Here is a 20,776-nt window from a genome sequence, read left to right as displayed (position 1 = left end):
TAGAAGAGAAGAAGCAGTTTCTGGTTGCTATGAGACATAAAGGCTTTCAGGGTATTGTCATCACTGTGGAAAGGACTAACATTGGTCAAAGGATTGCTGGTCCAAGAGAGACATAAGAGGTCCCCTCTTGCCATTGGGAAAGGGGTTTTTGCCTAGGAGTCTATCAGCTGGAGGATGTGCAGAAAATAATCTGGACCATTTGGCAGGGAGGGGTCAGTTAGGTGTTATCAAACACGCATGAAAATCAAAATTAAGTATTTCTGATCTTCTACATGCTACAGTAGGAAGTGCAGCTTTGGATCTGGCCATAGATACCACTGTTACATTATCCTTGAAAATTGAATGTTACAAGGTAACCAGTGGTGTGTATTGTCACAGACCTACAGACCTTCAGGGACAGTGGGAATAATCTTAGAAAGATGTGGATTAAAGTCTCAAGGATTTATTGGGTGCAGTAGGTGGGGGATAGCAAAGAAGAAATAAAAATCATGGCAAATGTGAAAAAGAAGATGCCAATTGAAACAGGATAGAACTGCTCAAATGTTCTTGTTTCCTTACATCAAGGGCAGTGCTGCCCCATGTTGGGTGCCACCTGCAGGCATGTATTCTTCTCAATCTACTTAAGTAAGGGTTTAACCTCCCCTGTAGTCCACCACCCACCAGAGGTAGTGGAGAAAGGTTATTAGGATACAGGGGCAGTAGACCTGTTCAGAAAGAATTCTTTAGGGCAATTCCAATTTCCTTGTTTTCAGTCCAGTCCACTAGCAAACACAAGACTTGAATCAGCAGTTGCGGTCCAGTCCACTCCACAGAAACTACACAAGAATCAGCAAGGATAGCTCAATCCCGGAGAAACTGTGAGGCTCACCAACTTGCCTGAGTCTGTGGAAGCAGCAAGAAGAACCTTTTAAAACTATTTCTCTCTATGAAGTCCCCATAAGCAAAGCCCAGCAATGCAATATGAAGGGAACCACTACATGCATGTTATCAGTGAAGAACAGCGAGGCAGAGCAAGGCTAATCCAATGCTCGAGCTCCTACTCTCTGTGGGATCATATTTATATTTCTTCTAAACATCCTTTCACATATTTGCTAAAGCAAAACATTCTTTCATCACCTGTGTCTGCTTCAACAGAACATTTTTTCACGTCTGCTTCAGCAAAACATCCTTTTACCTGTGTGCCTCAGCAAAACATCATGTGACATAACTAACTTTCCAAAGAAGTATAAATTTTCTCTTCAGAATATACCTTGTTTATACTCTCAGAAAACATCTCTCTGAAGATTTCCTCTCAGTGATACATTTTTTTTCCTTAATCACTGATAATTTCTTAGCCCCAGTTAACCATCATCAATTGTCCCAGTAACCTACTCTAACCTTGACTCTCAAGTAAAAGCCATTTGGTCAGTGCTGCCATGTCTGCTTCTTTCTGGGACTGACGCCTGTTGCCATTATTCTATTACACTTGACCAGTTTTTTTTGTTTGTTTGGGTTTTTTTTTTCAATGATTTACTTCATTTCCTAAGCTTGATTTCCCTGGAACTTGTTCTATGGACTTTCAACTCAGAGTTCTGCATGCCTTTGTCTTTTGAGTGCTTGGATTAAAGGTCTGTACCACTATGTCTGGAACTAAGCTCTTCTTTACCTGAACTTGCCCTGCAATAGGTTGTCCACAAATTCAGATTTCTGCTGACCTCTGTCTCCCCGGATTAAAGAAATGTACTACCATGGCTGAATATAAGCTTTTCTTTAGTTTATTTTCACAAGATCTTTATGACTGTGGCCACTGTGCCTTAACATCTGAAGCACAGGTGTGTCCTCCATTTCTGAATTGCAGTTCACCCCCTTTATAGTCAAGTTGACAAATGAGAATAGTCATCACAATCCATCCTTGGTCAATTTGACATCCAATCATATTTCCTTATGTCCAAATGAAAACAATAACCAGGTAGGTCATAATAATGCCTAACAGGATATAACAACTGCAAATTAGCTGGGTTGGATCTTGGTCTGAGGTCACCACTCCCTTAATTTCATTTAATATCCTTGAACACTGGATTTAGTTCCATTACACATCCTCTTTAATACTTGAACCATACACTTTGTATTTTTCCTTTCTAAGCTTGCTACCCTTGATCAAAATGTTCTTCATAAGAGTTGAACAACAGGATAGAGTCTAAACTAGGTTGTTTTGAGATTCCCTTTAACAGGGTAATTAGTCTAAATATTTACACTTTAGCCTCAGGCAGACTCTTCAGACAAGGGCAAAAACCAGCCACAATATTCACCAAAGTATCACAAGAACAGTCTTTAGGCCACATTGTAAAACTTATCCTCCTCTGAAACCTCTTGAGTCCAGCTTCCACAATTCAAATCATCCTCAGCATCACTGGCTTCCATGTTTCTACTTGGGTAGCTCATTAAGCTCCACTTAAATTGTTCAACTGATTTTCTAATCTACATTCCCAAAATCTAGATTACCACAAACTTGCACCACAGTCCCAAAGTCCATTTTCCTAAAAGCCAATCATGGTCAAACCTATCACAGCAATACCAAGTTCCTGGTATCTACTTCTGCCTTAGTTAGGGTTATATGGCTATGAAGAGACTCCATGACCAAGGCAACTCTTATAAATGCAAACATTTAATTGGGGCTGGCTTACAGTTTCAGCGGTTCAGTCCATTATGATCATGGTGGCATGGCATCATGGAGGCAGACTTTGTGCTTTAGGAACCAAGAGTTCTACATCTTGATCTGAAGGCAGCCAAAAGGAGACTATTGTGTTTCATACTGAGCAGAGCTTGAGCATAAATATTACCTCAAAGCTTCATCTTCACAGTAACACATTTAGTCTGACAAAGCCGATAAGGCCACACCTCCAAATAGTGCCATTCTCCATTGGCCAAGCATTCAAACACATGAGTCTATGGGCGCCATACCTATTTCAACCACCACATCTGGTTACTCTCAATATTCCATTTTTCTTCCTTTCTGTACTTAAATAACCTACACGTCAAAACATTTGAAAGCTCCCAAAGTGAAAACCTTAGAGATCCCTAAGTCCCGAGAGACTAACAGTTCTGAAGAAGCACAGTGATACTATGGAAGAAGAAACTGAATGAACACAAATCTGCTTCTGCATTAGTAGACAATAAACTTGATTCTGATTTTCCAAATGCCTCTTCAATGATCTTATGAATACCCTTGTCTGATATCTGTTGAGTTTTTAAGTTAGGTTCTTAGTAGTTAGAATCTATTTTTAGAAAAATTATCTACTCTATAATGGAAACAGCATGCCATACTTGCCCTCCTATGCTTGGGTGACTCATTAAGCATTTATTAGTCAAATGATGTAAAGAACTTTGTGAGATATTAGAGATCTGGTAATTAGAGATCTTTACCATTGAAGCTTTTCATTATTAAGTGTGTTATTGAATGTTGTAACAGCATAGAAATACTGTGACTTTTATATGTCCAGTATGTACACGGAGAGGAAGAGGCCCTATGATCAGTAATCCTGGTTATCAACTTGACTATATCTAGCACTAATACACAAGCAGCTGGGTATAGCTGTGAGGAACTTTTCTTTATCATAATTAGATCATTTGAAGTGGAACATTCAACTTTGAATCTAGATCTTCTGAATTGGTATTGTTCACCTTTGATCTGGGCCACACCTTCTGTTGGTAGCTTATATACAGGCCATGGAAGAAAGAAGCTTATTCTCTTTGATACTTCTCTCATTTTACTGACAATTCCATGTCTTCAGGGGTATTTAGATTTATAATTTATATCTATCTATATCTATATATTATCTGTATCATATATATTTATATCTGTATAAACTACATTTGTACCTATATCTTTATTCTATAAGTCTATTACTCTAGAGAACTCTGTATAATACAAATTTTGGTACCAGAAGTGGTTCTACTGCAACAGAAGTATAAGGAGGAATTCTTTTATGTATCTGAAATATGCATTCCAATTTGTTGACACCTGTAGTTACAGAAGCCTGTTTTAGAAGCTTAGAGAATGCTGAAGGCCCATGGTATGAACTATTTTACAAACTAAAATAGACAAATGCATTTGGTTGTCCTGATTTACTAATTAAGAGAGTCAATAGATTTGGTGACTCTGTATATGAAACTTTTGACAATTTGTAGGAAATAAGGAAAATGCTGCTGCTGCTTGGTTGCTCTTAACATCTCTGGATAAATTGACTTAGGAAAAGAATAAGATCTGTGATAAGATTAGCCAACTTCTAGCACCCCAGAATACAGTGAAAGACAACAGTGATCTCAGTGATAAAATTTTACTGGCTCCAGATGCACATAAATACTCTAAAGGGTTTTAGGTGTGCACTGGAATAGAATCAGCAGCATCCATAGAGCTCAAGTTGTAGAAAATAAAACTGAAGCCCTCATTATAAGGGTGGCTGAATTACAGCAAAAATTAAAGTTTTGCCCTCAGAGAGTATGGGTGGTTTAAAGAAAGGGCATTAACTGGTAATGAGTGAGATGAGAATGTGAGATGGGACTGTATTGAAGCTGAGAGCTTTGAACCCTCAGACTCAAAGGTTTATCTTACCTGAGGAAGTAGTCTCTCTACCCTCTGCTTAATATATACTCCCACCCCACCTCCTGAAATATTACCTTTTTATACCTTTTTGGGGGGAAATTAATACTTCATTATCTGCTATGCAATGAGTCACTTTTTCTAAAGGAGATACCAGGCAGGATAATACTCATGTCCCTCAGGGATTACCAATATTTTCTCTAGACCTGTAATCACACCAAAATAGACTCTAGATGACAGAATGTGGACTCCACAAGGAAGTGCATCCCACTGTTAAAGAGTTCAGTAAGCTGCTGAACTCACTCAAGCAGAAATCTGGGGACTGTGTATGGGACTGGATTTATGAGTATGGAATAATGGTGGAAGGAATGAAAACCTAGATCAAGCCAATTTAATGTTACAGGCCCCCTGAGTAAAGATTCTAGATTTAATATGGATTCTCACACAGGTTTTTAAAAAAGAGGTGTCAAAAGTTTGAGTGGTTGACTGAAACATTTTTTCCAAAGGTGGTCTATTGAAAAGGAGTTGAAGATGCCTGATATCCCTTGGCTTAGTGTTGATGAAAAGATTATAGAATGTGAGGAAATTGCAACGTTAGAATGGGTACACTGTGTAAAATCTAATTCTCCACAGTGGGAAGTCCCAGTAAACTTGTGCTTTACTAATTCTGTAAGACACAAAAAGGTGAGAGGGACTTTGAGTCCACTTGAAGAGTTTTGTTGTCCCCCTTTTCCTTGTGCCAGACATTGAAAATGCTGCTGTTCAGTATCAGTACAATGAATGAATAAGGATGAATTAAGTGCAATAGGTTTAATTGAGCCCTGAAGTAGCAGGGGCCAGGTGACAGCACTGAATTGATGTAGGCAACATGACTGTAGTTATCATAATGGACCACAAAGACAAAGCAATGTCCATAATGGCCTAACCCATAATGCGCAGTTCAGGTAAAGTAAATTTTATGATGGCAAGACTTATATGGACTTTTGGTACTTGCTAATCAATCGTGGTGCTTTAGGCATGAGATAGAATTTGTGTTTAATCTGTAAAAACAAAAATACTCAATCAAATGTAAGGCTCCATTGGATCATGTCAAAACAGAGTTTCAGCCCATGAACCAATTTCCATTCTTGAGCCAATTTATAGAATGAAGAGATATCCATACTCCTCTGAGGAAAGACCCTGATAAAATAACTAGAGTTTTACCATTAGTCTTTTTTCAGTCCTTCCCCAGAGGGAACTAAGGCCTTTTATAAGGGTAACTGTACACTGGAAGAAAGAAAGCAATCAGACATTCCAGAGTCTAGTGGATACTGGTTCTGAATTTGACACTGATTCCAGGAGATCCCAAGAAGCATTATGGCCCTTCTGGTTAAAGCAGGGATTTGTAGAGGCCAAGTGATTAATAGAATTTCGGCTAAAGTCTGATTCACAGTAGGTCCAGTGGATTTCTGAACTCATCCTGTGGTTATTTCCCCAGTTTTAGAATGTGTAATTAGGATAAATATACTTGGAAGTTGGCAGAATCCTCACATTGGTTCCCTGACCTGTGAAGTGAGTGATATTATGGTTGGAAAGGCTAAATGGAAACCTATAGAGTTGCTTCTGCCAAGGAAAATAGGAAATCAAAACCAGTATCACATCCCTGGAGAAATTAAAAGAATTAGTTCCACCATAAAGAACTTGATGATGGAGGGGCAGTGGTTCCCATCACAACTCCCTTTAGCTCTCTTCTCAGGCCACTGAAGAAGATAAATAGATCATGAAGAATGATAATTGACTATTTAAAACTGAATCAAGTAGTGACTCCAATTACATCTGATGTACCAGATGTGGTATCCTTACTTGAGCAGATTAACACGTGTCCTGGTTCATAGCATTCAGCTAATAATTTATCAAATGCTTTCTCTTCAGTACCTATTTATAAGAAACATTAGAAGCAATTTGCAGTTGGCAAAGTAAAAATTATGCATTTATAGTTTTACCTTATGGATATATAAACTCTTCAGCCCTTTGTTAAAACTTAATTCAAAGGGTTCTCTATCATATGACTCCTCCACAAAATATCAAATTAGGGCACAATATTGATGACACTATGCTAAATGGACCAAGTCAGCAGGAGGTAACAACCACTTTGGAGTTGTTCAAAATAGTTATGTGCATCAGAGGAGGGGAAATAAATCCAACCAAAAATTCACTGAAATTCTTAGAAGTCTAGTGGTATGGAATATGAGGAGATATTGCTTCCAAGGTGAATCATAACATATTGAACTTGCCTCTCTCATCACCACAATAGATGCACTATGTGTTGTGAGCCTATTTGGATTCATGAGACAGCATATTCCTCACTTGGGTGTGTTATTGTGGCCTATATAACATGTGGTTCAGAAAACTGCTAGCTTTTAGTGGACCTTGGAACAGTTGAAGGTTATTCAACCAGTCCAGAATTCTATGTAGGTTGATCTGCCACTTGAACCACATAATACAGTAGGCCTGATGGTACTTGAGGTGTTAGTGGCAGATAGGGATACTTTCTGAAGCCTTAGAAGGTCCCTATAGGTATGTCACATAAGAGAACTTTGGGATTTTGGAGCAAAGGTCTACCACTATCTTTAACTCTTGGCATGCTATTAGGGTATAGGAAAAACTGAATGTTTGAGAATATATCCAAGATACCATGCAATCTGAACTGCCCATCATGAGTTAGGTCTTATCTGATAAGAAAGTCATAAATAAATTGCTCACAGAAGCAATCCATTATTCAATGAGAATGCTATATATGTGACTGGGGTGGAGCAGGGCCAGAATGCACAAGAAAGTTACATGAAGTTGTCTGAATGCCTTTGTTTTCTATTCGTTAAAACCACCTGCTACCTAACATGCATCTATAGTTTCATGAGTTGTGCTCTATGACTGTTTGACTGAGGAAGGGAAAACTAGGGCCTGTTTTTTTGATGGTTATGAATATCATAAGGAACTACTCAGAGATAGAATGCAGTAGCATTAAAACCCCTTCCTGACACAACCCTGAAAGACTCATGTAAAGAGAGACCTTCACAGTGGGCATAAATTTGAGTAAGATATAGTCATATATTTTATATGAAAGAAGAAATGGCCAGATGTGCAATTGTGATTATTCACTGATTAATTGACTATAGCCAACAGATTGTGTGAATGATCAAAGACTTGGAAATAGCATGATAGGAAAACAGAAGAGAAAGATATATGGGGAAGGAGTATGTGAATATATCTTTCCAAATGGGCAAAGAATGTGAAGATACTTGTGTCCCACATAAATGCTCACCAAAAGGTGACTTCAGCAGAGGAGGAGTTCAATAATTAAGTGGATAGGATGACTCATTCTATGGACAGTCAGCCACCTTTTTCCAAGCCACACCTCTCATTGCCCAGTAAGTCCATGAACAAAGTGATCATGGTGGCAGAGAAGGAGTTGACAACACAGACTTCCACTCATCAAGGCTGACCTGGCTGTAGCTGCTGCTGAGTAGCATATCTGCAACCAGAGACCAATACTGAGCCCCAGATATGACACCTTTCCCTGGGGTGATCAGCAGTGACCTTGTGGCAGATTGATTACATTGGACCTCCTCCTCCATATAAAGGGCAATACTTTATCTTTATTGTAAGAGATGCTTATTCTGGTTATGGATTTGCCTTTTTTGCCCATAATGTGTGTTCCAAAACCACCATCCATGGACTTACAAAATGCCTTTATCCACCATCACTGAATTCCACACAGTATTGATTTTGACTAAGGAACTCACTTCACAGGCAGAGATATTCAAAAGTGGGCCCATGATTATTAAATGCACTGGTTTTACTATGTCCCCATTATCCTGAAACAGTTGGCTTGACAGAGAGATAGAATGACCTTTTGAAGATACTGGATCAGTGACAACTAGGTGGCAGCAGCCTTGAGGGCTAGGACGGAATTCTCCAGAGGGTGATACATAAAACCAGATACACTGAAACTAATAGAAGAGAAGGTGGGGAAGACCCTCGAATACCTAGGCACAGGGGAAAAGTTCCTGAACAGAACACCAATGGCTTGTGCTCTAAGATCAAGAATTGACAAATGGGACTTAATACAATTCCAAAGCTTCTGTAAGGCAAAGGACACTGTCAATAGGACAAAATAGCAAAGGAACACTTTCTTAGGGGACCAGGGATCCTTAAAAATATTGAGATTGGCTTTTTGTAGCATTGCTTCATTGGTTTGTTTAACTGACTGGCAGTGACCTTAAGATGAGTAATAGTGCAATGCTGGTTTGAATTTTAGACATTGCTAAATAGTTTTGTCTGAATTTGATTATCAAAAGTACGCAACATTCAAAATGTTCATATCAATTAATATTGAAAGAATATAAAATTAAGTGACACATGATGTAAACATTATTCTTTTCTCTGGAAATGTCTTTTAGACTCCAAAACTCGCAGGGAATTTTTTTTTTTTTTTTTTTTTTTTTTTGGCTCTTCTATTTCTGTTCCTAGCTGTTTTTACAAAATGCGGACACATGCAAAAACATTGTAATGAACGTCAAAATTCAGTCATGTTCAGTAAGACCTCAAAAGATATTTGCTTTGAACTTGGTTCTCCGGGCAGGCAAATATTCATGAGAATAGAAGATATCTTATTACTCTCTGTGATGTGGTTTGACCCTTTTCAGGGTCTCGAAGCACGCTTTGTTCTGTAGAACACGTTGAGTTCACTTTAGAATAAAGAGTTGACAGAAGCCTTTTTCCTTATAGAACATCCTTGGGCTCTGGTTCTCGATGGGACAAGAGGTTTAGACAACAAAAGAAAAACTGGGCTGCATTAAGAAAAACACATTGGGTTCATAGTTGATACCCTGTCTAGATAATGTTTCTTTAGGTTGTCATATCTGGCATGGCTTCATGGGTTTGCCTTTAACATATTTACACCATTGATTACATTGCAATTCTGTATCTCTGAAACAGGTTTCACTGAAAGTTCCTAGAAGGTTTGGTTCTTAAATACATGCTACAGTCTTTCTGGACTCAATTCACAATGAATGCACTTATAAATGGTAGTTCAAGATTCAAGGATAAGTTCTAGATAATAGTATCCCCAGTTAGAAGAATATGATGACCAAGATTCCTGCTGTAACCAACTTTCTCCACATCATTCTCTAGTGTATTTTATCTTTAAGTTTTATTCAATATCCTTGATAATGACTGCAAGATACTCTGTCTGTTCTGAAGAAAACTGTTAGCTTTATGCTTTTCCCAGAGTGCCCATTTAACTGGTAGACCTACGGTTTCTTGGTTGAAATTTTTGATTGGTTTCTTTTCCTTATTCATATATCTTATCTTTAGTATAATTAATTTTATTTATCTAAGATACGGTGACCATTATCCAACATAAAGTAAATGTAGTCAGTTCTAAATGTCTGTTTCTGTCTTATATTCAGACATATTTTTCTGTTGCTTTATAGATATATGATGCTATCCCTTATCTCTTGTCATTAGATGCTTCCCAATTCTATTATTTTGAGTTATTGAAAACAGCTAAAATGTTTGCTTTTCCATCTTCTAGCCATACTCTCTGCTGTTTCTCCATTAAATTAGAAGTTTGTGTTTCTTGGGATAGTCCTCATTCATTCAATACCAACTATGAAATGAATTAGGTGCCAGACTTCTATTGTCAATGGCAATGAGAAGAGTATGCTCCCTCCCTTGGGAGAGATTCAATAGTGTCTTTAGATGAGACCATTTTTGTCCATATGATATGAGGAAGTCATGTCGCTAAGAAGAGATATTTAATCAGAGCTTCGCAATGTTTGTGATAGTTACTAAGATGCCAGGGTCCTTGACCAGATGGTCCCAAGCCTGGTTGGAAGAATGATCCTTAATTCATTAACTCTTAATCTAGATCTAAGAAGTAAAGAAGAAATAGCTGTTGGAGTGTGTGAAGAAGCTTTGGGTTAGGCAGGCAGAGGTAGCCAATGCTTTGGGGTACAGTACAGAGTGTTGAGTGAAGGGGATAGGCAGTGGAACATTTCTAGATATCTGCAGTAGATATCTGCTGTGAAACAGTATTCTGGCCCTTACAGAAAATCATTGTTGCAGAATATTTGCTCACAGAAGAAGCCCAAGATTGTGTTATTTACTGGAAACGCCTGTTTTTCATTTGTGGTGTGGCTCAGTCCTTATCACACACCTTTAATCCCTCTTGCTGGAATATAAACACATCCTCAGCACACACCCTTGATCCAAAACAATAAAGGTAAAGTTAGTTTGTAGAAGGAAACATCCATCTTTGTAAGTGATGTCTAATGGAGTGACAAAATTATGAATCAATGGAAAACTTGACAGAATGGGAAATGCCCAACTCTCATAAGAAGAGAGAGGAAGGGGGAAACTCAAGAGGGATAGGTAGAGAAGGCAATTTTACTAGGACTGTTCTCCAGAGACTGGTTGCAGACGGAACAAGCTAAGTATAGATAAAGACAGAATGAACCAGAAGAAGGTGCTAGAATATTATAAGAGATTGCCAGAGTTAATTTGAGGTCAAGCAGAGTAATTCAGGAAGAATTGAGAGAAGCCAGATTGAACCAGTCAGCTTGGAGTAGAGATTGAGCCAGAATGGCTGAGTTGAACCAGTTGGCCAGAGTTCAGAAAGAACTAGAAAATTGTGAGCTTTTTCAGCAGCAGTAAGTCACAGGGACTGAAAACATTCTAGGCCTAGATAAAATTGTATGGAGGCTAGAAGCTTCCAGGACCAGGCCTGGTTTAGCAGACAGAGGCAGTAAGCCTTGGAGATGACAATTACTTCAGGAGAATAAAAGTTACTTTTACAAATCCCAGTGGCTGTGCCTCCATCTACAAGACATGCACAGACAAGACCTCAGCATGGACAATGGAAAACTCACAAAATCTCGTCCCAACTGAAATGTTAATTCAATTGCTGACTGCTGGGGTTGATGGTAATAAACTGACTTCAATGAGGTAATCCCTAGAAAGCTTCCTGTTCTCTAGAAGATAGTCTCTTACTAAGTATATAAAGGCCACACCAAGAAAACTGTAAATAAGTAAGTAAGTAAGTAAGTAAATAAATAAATAAAAATATGATGGAGAAGGGGAAATTGGAGGAAATGGAATATGAGGTGGAGCCTATCGTAACACACATATCAAATTCTCATAAAATAGACATATTAACAACTTCTTTTTTAAGGATGAAAAACTGCCAACACAGCAAATGGGCAAATGTCCTGACAATACAGCATAATGGTGAGAAGAGCAAGAAAGTTGTAGAATATGCAGTGGGGCCAAGTGTGGAGATGTGACAATAGACAAATATGGAGTCTGGGGACTCATCCCAAAACAAATGGTGTCAGAGCTAAGACCTAAGAAGAATGGACTATTACTGAGTGATGTTGGAGAAAAGGCATACACCATGTAAGAGCAGCTTGAGGAAGGAAGGAAGGTCACAGGTAGGGAAAGGAGATGGAAAGACACTGACTGACTGTGGTCATTACAGAACTGGGAGGTTCTTAGGCAAATATGCCTATATTATCAGGGGCAGTCTTGCTGAGGGTGCTCTTACACCCTGTATCAGGCACTGAGTTTCCTTCTTTTCACCATTTGTTCCTTTCCAGTTCTGAAACTCTACATTTTGTCATTACCTATTTGCTCACTATTAGTAAACTTTCTATTTACCCTTGAATTTTCTCTAAAAAAAAGTTGTATTTAAAAAAAATACCTCTGGAATCTGTGGTCGCTTGAATAATAATGACCCCCACCCTTTGACCTTCAACCCTGACCCCAAAACCCTCAACCCCTACCCCTGACCCTCAATACCCACACCAAAACCCTCAACTACCACCCCCAGACTTGTATATTTGATTTCTCAGGCGGTGACATTAGGAAGTGTAGGCGCTGGAAAGATGCCTCAGTTTTAAGACCCAGGACCAGTGGTTCAGTGACCCAGGCTCAATGTCCAGCACTCATATGACAGCTCACAACCTTCCATGGCTTCAGTTCCTGGGCTTTAGATGTTCTGTTCTGTCCTCTACAGATACCAACTATGCATCTAATGCATATAAATATATTCAGGCAAAACACTTACGCACATAAAGTAAAAATAAAGAAGACTCAAAAAAAAGTGAAGGGATACAGAGAGAAATAGCTCCAATAATTAGTCACTTTTATCAGGATAGTAATACGTTAAGCATGGCTCCACCTTTGATTCCTTTCATAGACTTAGATTATTTTTTCAATCACTATAAACTGCTTAGATACTGCTAATCATTTTTGTTTATTTATTTTTAAACATTTAATTTTTTATTTATGTGCATATACATGAGTCTATGAGAGTGTATGTCAGAGTACCTATAGATGTCAAAATCAGAGGTCAGAAGACGGCATCTACCTCCCAGACCTGAAGGTATAGATGGTATGATTGGAATCTGGGAACCTTATTGAGGTCCTCTGGAAGAACAAGAAACACTCTTCACCACAGCGCCATCTCTCCAACCCAGTATTCATATTTAATACTGAAGTGAGCAACAGTATGTCATTGTTGTTGGGTGCCATATGGACACAATTTTATTTGACTTTCACAGTGACCCCGGAGACAATAATTTTGTCATCATTTACAGTCAAGGAAGCAAGATTCAGGGCTTGCGTCATATATGAAGAAGGAGTTTAACATCTATTTGTGTGACCACACACAAAAGCCTGATTCCTCATGCCCCGTGTTCTTGCAGGCAGAGAGTCCAGATCCAGTCTTGCTTCAATAACAAACACTTCATATCAACCCCACAAGTGTCGCGGATGGGTGGTGAGTGGATGCCCTACTGTGTGTATGTCACTTCTTCAGAGTACCCTGAAAATAATAGGAAAAAGGTTTAGCAGCTTTTCTGACTCCCTTGGAAGTCACTTTCTTTGGTTGGACAATTTTTTACACTTCTTGTCATGGTCATTTCCCCCTAGCAAGCCACAACCGTGCTAGTGGTGCTAGTGATGTAATGGCCTCAGCTTTCAAATTGTGAAAGACTAGCTCAGCCATGCGAATATTTTATTCGTTATTCAATTTGCAGCTTAATCCTATAGATAGTATTATCTATGGATTACTTCCAGAATGAAAAAAATTCTTTTAAGGAAATACATTAAGGATTAAAATGAACTTTTTTTTACTTCTAATATACTTCTGTATTAATGGTGAGAGTAAGGGTGTTGGCAGGTAATCCTGTCACTTGTGAAGGGGACACAGGAAGAATGTAAGTTTGAGGTTTGCCTTGGCTGTAACTTAGAAACAGACAACTCCTGTTTTCTATGGCACATATTTGTTCACAAGCTGGTAAAAATACTGTTTTTTACTTTTCTGATTATTCTATAGCTTTTTATTGTACATAAACTTATTTTCAGATGTATCTAATATATGATATTGATCTTTTTGTATCTAATAGTAAACAAAAATTAGAGAAGGATATTAAAAATAAAGACACAAAATTAGGTTTAATTGTATAAGTTAATAGAAATGTTTTACTTTTCTGATTATTCTATAGCTTTTTATTGTACATAAACTTATTTTCAGATGTATCTAATATATGATATTGATCTTTTTGTATCTAATAGTAAACAAAAATTAGAGAAGGATATTAAAAATAAAGACACAAAATTAGGTTTAATTGTATAAGTTAATAGAAATGTTTTCCTAAATGCAGAGATATGCCTGGTGATATTATTTACCTGAAATATCAATCACAATTTAAAATCAAAATGAGACAGGCAGAGAATCCCAGACACAGGTCCTTGGTATTTTTGGAACTTTTGTATCTCGTATTTGAGTTTTCCTGTACGTTTCCATTTGAGTCTCAGTTTAGGAAGCTAGTCATTTTAGCCATTTGGTCATTTTGCCAGGAGCAGGCTAATTTAATTTCAAAAGACTACATTGTGTGTTTTGTTTGAATTATGAGCCTCACATTCATATTTGACTGACCTTAGAAGAGTTTATCCAGGTACTTTACAGATTCCAAAGTGACATCTATTGATTTTTTTTTAAAGCATAATGGAAGAGAATTTAAAGGCTTAAAGATTTCAAAAAGTAAAAAATTCAAATTGTCAACTGGTTTTTATGATGTCAGTATTATAATTAGGTTACCCACAAGATTAAATTAGAATCCTGAGCGTGGTCTTCCTCCTCCTGTATATATGACCGACATTTATCACTTTACACAAAGGCTTGGGGACATAGTCACAGATAACTCCACCAGTGAGCTGAGCTAGATAACAAGCTCCTTCTTACGTTTTACAGGTCTCACTTGGATCTCCAGCTCCACCTACAAAATATGGTTTAGCATCAGAAATACATTTGTTTTTTTAAAGTATGTTTTGTTATGAAATTAATTATATATACATAAAAATCACTCGAATCATACACTTGTCTTAATTAATCAACATTGAGAGAAAACCACAGCGGTTAAGAGCTCGAATTTTGTCAGCTAGCTATGCATCAGTGGGCTACATCCTGCTTATAGCCCCCTCCTCCTATCATAGACAAGCACAATCCTAACTCTGTATCACGTAACTTTCCAATGTAAACATTTTCTCCTCGTATGCACCTCTGGGCTCTGTGGCTGATCTTTGTCACCTTTAGGAAATCAGATATGTCTTCCAACTCGCAATTGTCTCCTGTCTCTGGTGTTTTGTTACAGCATGCTTGCTAAAATGGAAAGGCAAGTTCTCCTGAGATGTACCTGGTTTTTTATATCTTCCCTTTTGTTTCACTTTAATGTTCTAGCTTCAAGTTCTCTGTTCTCCACATAGTTGGTCTTCCTTTCTTTTTAATGTTTGCTACTTTACTTAAAATTCTGTCTTTTTAAAAAGACCTACTTTAAATTTTTTTCTTAAATTTCAATCTGAGACTTCTTTCTCCCTAGGGGGAAGTACTTCAATTCAAAGAATATAGCTGAAAAATGAGTCATTTCTTTTTACGCTGGTTTTTTGTACACTGTCCTTTCTCTGATCCAGCCTTCACTCAAGGAGGTCACCAAGGTCACCATGCCCCCAAATATGGAGCCTCTTGTTTTTAGTCCACCCACTTTTTTTTACCTGACACTGAAGGAAATTAAAGCACTAAAGTGCTTTTCCTACTTGAGTAGCCACTTTTAAGAAAATAAGAACAAAGAAATATTTTAAATCCTTCAAAATTGAACATTCTTACTGACAGTCATTATTCTCGTAATTATCCGTATTCATTTCCATTATCACTAAATGAACTTTAAGACATCAAAGACTTTGAAGAAAGGCGTAAATCACTTTTATTTAAATTTAGAAATTGGTTATTTGCACAGAGATTCAATACATCTTGCCCTCCCTCTCTTTAAACCTTTAAATTCACTTTGTATATCTGAGGGTTCTGCCTGCATGTATATATGTGATGTCGGGCTCCAGCAAAGAAAGAGTGCTGATGCCCTGCATTGAGAGTCACAGGAGGAAATATGTATACATTGGGAACAGAACCCATGTCCTCTGCAAGAGCAGCAAGCGCTCTCACACACTGAGCCACCTCTCCAGGGCATGTTTTGTTCTTAAGAGAAATTTGATGAAGTTTGAGGTTATGTCTTCCCAGAACAGACATCCTGCTATACCGGTAACCCTTTAAAGCAGAATGAGTCACAATCCCACTGTTCTAATAGCATCAGTGGTTTGGGTGGTGATGGTAGTGTTCATTCTGGGTTTTTGAGGGTTTTTGCTTTGTTTTGTTTTGTTTTGCTTTTTGATTTTTAATCCTAAAGTATCCTCTTTACTGAATGAAGCTGTCATTTGTGGGAAAAGGTAGTTGGACATTATATCTATACATAATGTTATTGACAGATTTCCAGGACATAAATTTCTCACTTGATTTGAAAGAACACTGGGGAAATTTACAAAGAATCAGCATCTGTTCATATATGCAAGTAAGAAAACAAACTAGATTCAACTTCCTAAATGCACGAGTGGCTTCACAGACTTCTGATCTCACCACAGCTTCCCAGGTGTTGATTATCTAAGTTTTTAAGTAGCCAGACAATAGTAGCCATTGTCCATAGGGTGTGCAAAGCTCAAAGAGTTGAATTTCCCTCTCCTCACCTCCTGGGAAGATGGTGGGTGCATTTACCCTGTGTGATGATGCAGGTGGAGAGCAGAGATCAACCATGTGTGCATCTCCATTCCACACACTTGCCCTAAGAAATGAGGACTGAACACACTGCTGATAGTTGTCCATCTGACAACATAGTACACACTGCAGTTCCTAGTGTCTTTGTGATTTTCCTTGTAATTCTCATGGTTCCTTGTGTTTGTTCTGTTGTTTCTTGAGCAAAATTTTCCCTATTTCCAAGACCTCCTTGTGTAGTTTCAATATCAGGTTAGTTGTCTAAATCTTCAAGATGATGTCTGAAAACAATATCAAGCAGGACTGTGCTGTTTGTCCATCATCTTATATGTACAGTGTCAACAACAGTTCTCAGCCTTTCCGATCTCTCAGTATCTGCTTAGTCAAGAATGAATGAATGCCTGGATGCTTTTCCTCTCAGCTTTTCCTGTGGCAGTTTAATGTTACATGGGTCAGGGACCTTTTGTACTTGATCCTCATTGTCTGTCTGTTCTCCCAAGGCAAACTTCTTATAATAGGGGTACATTTTTATCCAACTATTTGTCCTGATTATGTACACCCATCTGTGACTCCCACGAAGTGCTTGATACCTCACTGAAATAAATGATGATGACATTTGATGTTTTGCTTGGGTTTGGGGATGGCTTGACCAAGCCCATTGATTTTCTATCCTTCTGTGGGTGGCATGTAACTCAGGAACTTAAGATAGACGTCTATGTGCTAGCAGTTTTGCTTAGTTTTATCTGAGTAGGATAGGAAGCAACAACATTTCAGTGAAGTGGGGTTCTCATGAAATTTTCTTTGAAGGAAATTAATCCCACAGACCTTACACATGTACTGTTGTAAATAAATACCCCTTACTGAGAGAGTCAGTCTGTGTTTTGTCTAAAAATTAGTAAGAGATGAATTGAAAATGCTTACTGATCAAAACAGGAGACTCACATAATAGTTAAATTGCAAATGGAATGAAGAAAGGGTAAATTTAATTCTGCTACTAGAATGTTCTACATTACTGAGACTGTTTCTTCAAATATAAAATACCTAAGAAGGTGACACAGGCCCTCCTTCCTAACAGCTCACACAGTCTGGTAGGGGACTCTTGACTCCAGCCTACCTCTCGCCAACTTTCTCTGAGTTTGCAGTATATTTTCTGTTATATATTCATAATATTTTTTATTTCAACTGTGACTGCATTAGAAATTGATCATAAGTGAGACCATGTTTCAGGAAATACCTTCCCTTGTTTTTGTTTTTAAAGGCATAGTTTCCATATCTCTGTCCTTCCTCTCCTTCACTCACTCCCTTCTTCCTCTTCTCTATTTCTTTTACCCTCTTTGATTTTCAAGGGAAATTGCATTTGGGTATTTTTGATTCTTTTGAAAAAGGTGATTACCAAAATGCTATGCTATTGGGATGGCTTGATATTGAAAATACCACTCTTTATACTTAAGAAAATGGGGACTGAAATTGGTACATTTGTGCCATGAAATGGCACATGTGTTTTATTTCCTTATCACCCCCCCCCCAGTTATAGGAAGAGAGATTCATTATTTATAAGTCTCTAAGGAAGCTGGGACATGAATGTAGAATCCAGTTCTTCATAGGGCTCCTCTTCTGACTTTAAAACCACGGGTTCTACATCTTATCTTTGCCTCTGTTCACTGGGCCATGGACACATTTGTAATCCTCTCCACTAAGTGGTTCTTTTCCTTTATTACCAACTGGAGACTTTAATTTTATGTTCTTTATTTATTGGAGCCACCAATGCAGTAATTTGTGGATGAGGCTTGTAGCCAGTGTGTAAAAGGAATGATGTGTGGGTTCTCCTGCCAATCTCAAGGCACAGACAGATTCTCAGAGAATGACGGCATTTATCTGGGACTGGCAGGGCATTGTGATGGCCATGCATGAGCCATAGTAAATTCTGGGGTATCAACATGGATGAGGCAATGGTAAATTTTTCAAGGCAAAGGGGAAAAACTTCACTGGTGTTAGAGACTTCTGGGGGACTTGGCATCAGTTCATTGGTGAAGGTGCTATTTCTGGGCAAGTTGAGACTATCTTGTACAGACTGTTGTTGTTTTAAAGATTGTTAAGTTATTTCATAAATCTGTGGACATATGTGAGGTGTTCCACAGGTTCCATTGTGTGTCCAATGAGACTTTTCTTCTGAGCATTTTAAAGCATTTTTCCCCCCCATGGACAAGAAGCCATGAGTCCTCCCACTTCCTAACTTGCTTGCTTTAATTCCATGTCAGTCTTACAAGAGTGACTTCATATTGATATAATTTCTGTTCATGGTCCTTTTCTATGGCATCAGCATTAACAATTTTGGCACAGCTGAAGGAGCAAAAGTGTCCAAAAAAAAAGTACTTTTTTGTATATTGATATGTGATCATCAAGAAAACCCTCTGTCATTACCAAGTCTTAGCAGAAGACTGTGGGCATCTAGACAAATTGGAAAAAAAAAAAAAACAAAAAAAAAAACATTATTTTCTAGTTGGAAGCAATCAAGTCTTTTTAGTGAGCATATAGAAACTCTGAAATTGCACTTCATTTCCTCCAGTGTTCAGAGACATGACATGCAGCTTTCACGTGGTGGCCACTTAGCATATTTATTGTCAAAAACAATTTGCCAGCTAGTCCTTTTTCTCCTGGCAACTGAGGTGAAAAAAAAAAAAAAGATAATTAGGCATGCGATAGACATACCGGAAGGGTTTACAGCATCTTGGGGCTAGTTGTTCAGCTAATGAGGAATTAAGTGTTGAACTTGTGGACTCAAATTTCCTCAGTTTTTAAAGGGCTTACATGAATTTGATTTTTCCAAATAGTTTATACTTTAAGAACACAGAACTAGCCTATCCTTTTGACTGCTTTATGCATTGAAAAGTGCCACAAGCTTAGACGCATTTGGAGATTGTTAAACTGCAGTATACACTGGTGTATGCGCACATATATACACACTCACCAGTCCGATGAAATTACGTGTATGAGGGACTTTGAAAAGTCACAAAAGGTACTATGAAAACCATGCTAAGCTTCATTCACATTTATTTAGCTATCTTTTGAACACATGTGACACCCTAGAATTTATCATTTCATGACACCACAGAATTTATTTCCAAATGTCCCTGACTATGCAGTCTAAAAACATAACTTATCCAAACCAACAACTTGATTGATAGTTTAGAATACCTTTAATTTGATGCTTTAAATTTTAGTGATCTCAGGCTCACTGGTTTCTAGAGTTCAGTGATGTATTAGCAAAACACACAAATGGAGACTTGGCTCAGCACACATCACTATGGCTGGAAAGACTGAATGCAAAGACAAAATATTTAGTAATATATTGTCTTTTCATGGGATAGTCTTAAGTCCAGATGTTAGATCTTCATGAAAATTTAGAGCATATGGAATTAGTTACTTCATCTCATTTTAAGAACATAGTTAGAAAGTTAATAATGGAAACTTTCAAAATAATGGAAAACCTGCCTAGCATTTTCTTCTAATATTTTATAAGCTTCACTGACTGGTTGTTGGTTTACACAAAGTGAAATGTACTTACAAAATTAATCTTTGTTTGGAAAGAAACGATCTCTCCCTCAGAGGGTCCGAAGCTGTCAAAATGACAGGCTTAAGGGCTTTGTTTGGGCAGATAAGAGTGAGAGAGGTCTCCTTGCCCTCTCTAATTTCATACTGTTCTTTCTTTTCTTTTCTGACTTTTCAACCTCTGTTTGCATTTAGGGAGAAGCCTCCAGTGGAGGACACTCTTTGAAATCCTACATGGAAGAAGTGAGTTTTTAGAGGATCTCCCATAGCATATCATCAGTCTATCATGTGAGATGAAGCACACATTTGGCTTTCTCCTTCTATTTTTGGGTTCCTAATACATATATGTTTACAGGCCATGTTTAGAAAAGTACAATAAATGATGTTATCAAAATCACTTTTGTTCCTCATTGGTAGAGAGATACTGTCTATCAATCCAGTCATTCTGAAAATGGAGGAGAAAGTGCATGAACTGAGTGCTGTCGGATGTTTTCATTCACAAAACATTT

The 20,776-nt window shown here is 37.9% G+C and overlaps 1 protein-coding gene across 6 annotated transcripts in view; it reads left to right on the top strand.

The window, feature by feature from the left end:
* The window catches only part of C25H8orf34 (chromosome 25 C8orf34 homolog), a 394,450-nt gene that overhangs the window by 340,501 nt on the left and 33,173 nt on the right, over positions 1-20,776 (top strand). For 3 of the 6 annotated variants that reach the window (XM_076924364.1, XM_076924361.1, XM_076924360.1), the window contains one exon: positions 20,463-20,510. The exons of the other annotated variants lie outside the window; for them this stretch is intronic. In XM_076924364.1, coding sequence (XP_076780479.1) covers positions 20,463-20,510 — 48 coding nt within the window. The remainder of the gene's footprint in view (positions 1-20,462; positions 20,511-20,776) is intronic. 6 annotated transcript variants of the gene reach the window in all.

The sequence above is a fragment of the Arvicanthis niloticus genome, chromosome 25 (genome assembly GCF_011762505.2).
Source record: "Arvicanthis niloticus isolate mArvNil1 chromosome 25, mArvNil1.pat.X, whole genome shotgun sequence".
Taxonomy (NCBI): Eukaryota; Metazoa; Chordata; class Mammalia; order Rodentia; family Muridae; genus Arvicanthis; species Arvicanthis niloticus.
Note: the sequence above shows the minus strand (reverse complement) of the source record. Positions and strands in the feature narration are given on the sequence as shown.